At 54.1% G+C, this 3599-nt stretch overlaps 1 protein-coding gene across 1 annotated transcript; it reads right to left on the reverse strand.

Annotated features, from left to right (window-relative positions):
• Positions 1-279: 279 nt before the first annotated feature.
• HOXD11 (homeobox D11) lies at positions 280-1973 on the reverse strand. The gene is made up of 2 exons (XM_088135776.1): positions 1331-1973; positions 280-555 (listed from the first exon to the last, which is right to left on the reverse strand). Exons 1-2 carry the CDS (start codon positions 1971-1973, stop codon positions 320-322), a joined length of 879 nt encoding a protein of 292 aa, XP_087991902.1. The 3' UTR covers positions 280-319.
• Between the last annotated feature and the right edge of the window lie 1626 nt (positions 1974-3599).

Below are 3599 nucleotides of genomic sequence, written 5' to 3' on the forward strand. Positions count from 1 at the left end.
GAAAAGGGGGTGAGAAAATAAAATAAATCAATGCTGTGGGTGATTTGGTTTTTGTTTTTGTTTTTTAAAGAAGAAAGACAACACAACAACTTTAGTATGGAGTGTTGGATTTACCCCATTTGCCTTTAGGAAGGTTCTGTTCCATCAATCCCATGAGATCACCAGGAGACAAAGAAGAAGTGTAGACCATTAAAAAAAAAAAAGCTTCTTATGTCCGCAGAGTGGATGTCATGTAAACCTCTGGATTTTTGTGCTCAAATGTCTGGTTGGATAATAAAGGGAGACCAGTCCTTCCTCCCCACTGTCCCCGCTTGTCCTCTCAAAACAAGGGGTTTCCTGTGAAATATTGCATATGGTCTTGGTTTAGTTTCTTTTCTTTCATCCTTCGATTCTGGAACCAAATTTTGACTTGTCGATCTGTGAGATTCAACATTCTGGACAACTGGAGTCTTTTCTCTTTGTTGATGTACACGTTGAAGAAAAATTCCCGTTCCAGGACTCTAATCTGGTACTTGGTATAAGGACACCTCTTTTTCCGTGATTTCTGGGAAAGCGCTGAAACGTTCAGAAAAAGAAGAAAAAGGAGGAATGGAAGTAACAGAAGTGGCCTCATTCCAAAATGCTCATGAACAGCTAGACATGAATATTCCCTGGAAAACTGACTCCTTCTCCCCTCCTCCTCCAACTTTCGGCCTCCCTCCAGTTAAGTTCGGTATAGTGGCTTGGAAAGGAAAGCTGGAGAGGCAAGGGAGAAAGAAAGGTCGCCTAAGGGCCTAGTGCTTTCTGAGGCTGAAGCCCCCTTGAACTCAATGGAAATCAGTCCCAGGTGAGGATATTTTGGCTTCTGCATTTCTGAAAGGAAAGTGATTTGAATGGGGTGAAACGAAGACCGGCTTGCCAGGGCTCCCGTTTCGTTACTCCTTCCTCTCTTCAGAAACAACCCTTCATCCCATCGGACAAACCCCCCGCTTAACAGCGACCGACTTCCTTTGTTTGCTTGAGTGCTTTTAAGGGACCAGAAATGTCTTCGCAAAGCTCGTTCCTCCCCAGTTTCTTCCCAGTTACAATTCTCCTCCAAGGAAAGGATCGAAGCCCACCTCCAAGAGCTTCCTTTCCCAAGCAGGCTTTATAAACCGAGAATATATAAAGGAGGCTTTTTAAGGTGCTTATAACACGGCACCTAAAAAAGCCCGGGGCTTGGCAAAGTGGTGGGTTCCCGTCTGCCTGCCGCCTCCTTCTCCCTCCGTCCACCTTTCTCGAGTTGGGATTCCCCCTTTTGAGAAAGGAGGAAGGTGAGGGCTCTAGAGGGCCGAGCCACCCTCCTCCTTACCTGCACTGGGGCTCTTCAGAGCGCGGGCCTCCCCCGCGGAGGAGTCCGCGTTGCTCTCGTTCCCCGCTTTCTTCTTCGGCCTGGGAAGGCGGGAGCTTGTGGCGCAAGCGTCCCGCGGCGGCGGCGGCGGCGGCGGCGGCGGCTTGAGGTCCTTATCGCGCTCCTGCTCTGCCTCCGCCGGGGAAGGGGTGCCGCCGCGGGCCGCCTCGTAAAACCGGTCGAAGCCCTGCGGGAGAATGCCATTCCTGCCTACGGCGCTGTAGAAGGTGGCGGCGGCGGCCCCGGGGTGGGCGCCGCAGACCTGGTCACTTTTGAGGAGGGCGTCGCTCCTGCGGGCGGGCGGCTGCAGGAAGTCCCGGCTGTGGAAGACCTCCTCGTAGTAGCCCGGGGAGTAGGCACTTCGGTAAACCCACTTGCTGCTGCTTCCTCCGCCTCCTGAGTAGTCCCGGAAGGCAGCGTGCACTTCGCCCACCGGTTGCACCTGGCCGGGCAGGGCGGAGGCGTAAGAGAAAGGCATTTGACAGGAAGGCGGCTGGGACAGGAACGGGGGCTTGCCGGGGAAATCTGAGGGGGAGACATAATAGGCCGCGGGGAGGTACCTGCCCAGGGCCCCAGGGCTGCCGCAGTCGTCCAAGTCACTCATGGCTGCTTGTTCCCCTCCTCCGCCGCTGCCTTGGGGAGAGTGGAAGCAGGCGGCGGCACCAGCCACGGAGCTGAGCTCTCTGGATCTCCAGAAGCCCCATCTATGTGCCCGCCAAACACTGGGCAGGGCCCGCCGCGGAGAAGGGGGGAACAGTCCCACCGCGGGCTGACGCGCAATTCATCTTGATTGATTCGAGGGGTGATTGTGTCACGAGACGGAGGCGATGGAGAAATGTCCTTATATCTATATCAGCCACTCCCCCCACCCCAGAGCAGCTGCTGGTCTTCCTGCCTGCTCGCCTTAGCGGAAGCTTTGATTCAAGAGCCCTTCCAAGAAGCCCCCGGCCTCCGCGGAGTCAAACCGGGCACTGGCTCGCCCTAAGGGAACCATTTCAAGCTCTCGCCCGCCTTCCATCTCCCTCCGCCCTCCCTCCCCCCCCCCTTCCGAAGCAGAAGCGAGGGCGACCTATAAGTAGGACGGCGGATCACCTGGGCATGCCAGCAATACCCGGAGGCCAAGCCCCATTCTTGCAAACGCTCGTCAGGATGCCTCTGCTCCCCCCTCCCCCCTTTCCTTCCCTCTTTCTGAAACACAAGCAGCCCCCAACCAGGCAGTCAGAGAGCCTGTAAGGCCAAAAATGTGCTCCAGAGCAATTTTTCCCCTCCCCTCCCCGCTCTGCGAGCCAGCCTCCAATATCGGATTATGGCATCCTCATTTAAAAAAAAAAAACACTTAAAAATAACCTAAGCGCTTTCTTTTTTTTCTTCCCCGCCTCTTCTCTCGCTCTCTTGCTCGCTCGCTTCCCTCTTGATAGCCTCGCTCTGGCAAAGTTCTGGGAGCAGAGTGGGGTTCTTCGCCCACGGCTTCACCCCACACCTAGAGGCTTCTTCCTCCCTCGCCCCGCGGCTCTCCCTATTTTTATTTTTGAAACGGACATCCCAAACACCGTGTCGGGCAGAAGGACCTTCTTCGCTGCCCTTCTATTCGATGATACTCTCTCACACCCAGAGGGACATGCACATTCCATACACTTTAGTGTAGTGCAGCTCAGAGAGGGGGGCGGGGAGTGAAAAAAAGGATTACACCCTGAATCTCTGCAAGTGGTCCTTGTTTCTGGATACTGAGCAACCCTCTGAGAGCATCTGACCGAGCAGAGGAGGGGCTCTACACCAGACATTTTAGAGTGGGGCGCCCAGGGAGATTCCAAGGGGCTGTTCAAGACCTGCACTCGCGCCGGTCAAGGTCATTGGAAGGGGAAGGAGTGGGAGAAACAGTCTTCCCCTTCGGATCTGCTTTTCGGTAGGGAATTCCGGACCACCTTTTGTTCCCGTTTCATCTCACTCCCGTGCAATCGAAACACCCCATGCCTCTCCACTTTCTTTGCGCTCCGCTTCCCCTTGGGCTCCACATTCAAGGCGCACAAAATCAATAAAAGCAACAACACACGCACGGAAAAACCTCCAGCAAGAAGGGACGCATTTCACAAGTCAGAATTCAAATGTCTCCAGAAGATCCATCTGTTTCGCTTCCTTTCTTTTCCCACCTAACTTGACTAAGCTGCCATAGTCAAGTTTAACTCCAGGATGTTGCTTTGCCTTCCAAATGAAAATGCACCGTGCCTAAACA

This window comes from Python bivittatus, unplaced genomic scaffold, assembly GCF_059951505.1.
Source record: "Python bivittatus isolate LINGU-HERP-01145 unplaced genomic scaffold, Pbiv_v1 ctg000200_np1212, whole genome shotgun sequence".
Taxonomy (NCBI): domain Eukaryota; kingdom Metazoa; phylum Chordata; class Lepidosauria; order Squamata; family Pythonidae; genus Python; species Python bivittatus.

Excerpts from the sequence above, each read along its gene's own strand:
- HOXD11 (XM_088135776.1), bottom strand. The coding sequence starts at position 1,973 with ATGAGTGACTTGGACGACTGCGGCAGCCCTGGGGCCCTGGGCAGGTAC. Across the intron at positions 556-1,330 it reads TCTGAAGAGCCCCAGTGCAG|CGCTTTCCCAGAAATCACGG; the intron begins GTAAGGAGGAGG and ends TGAACGTTTCAG.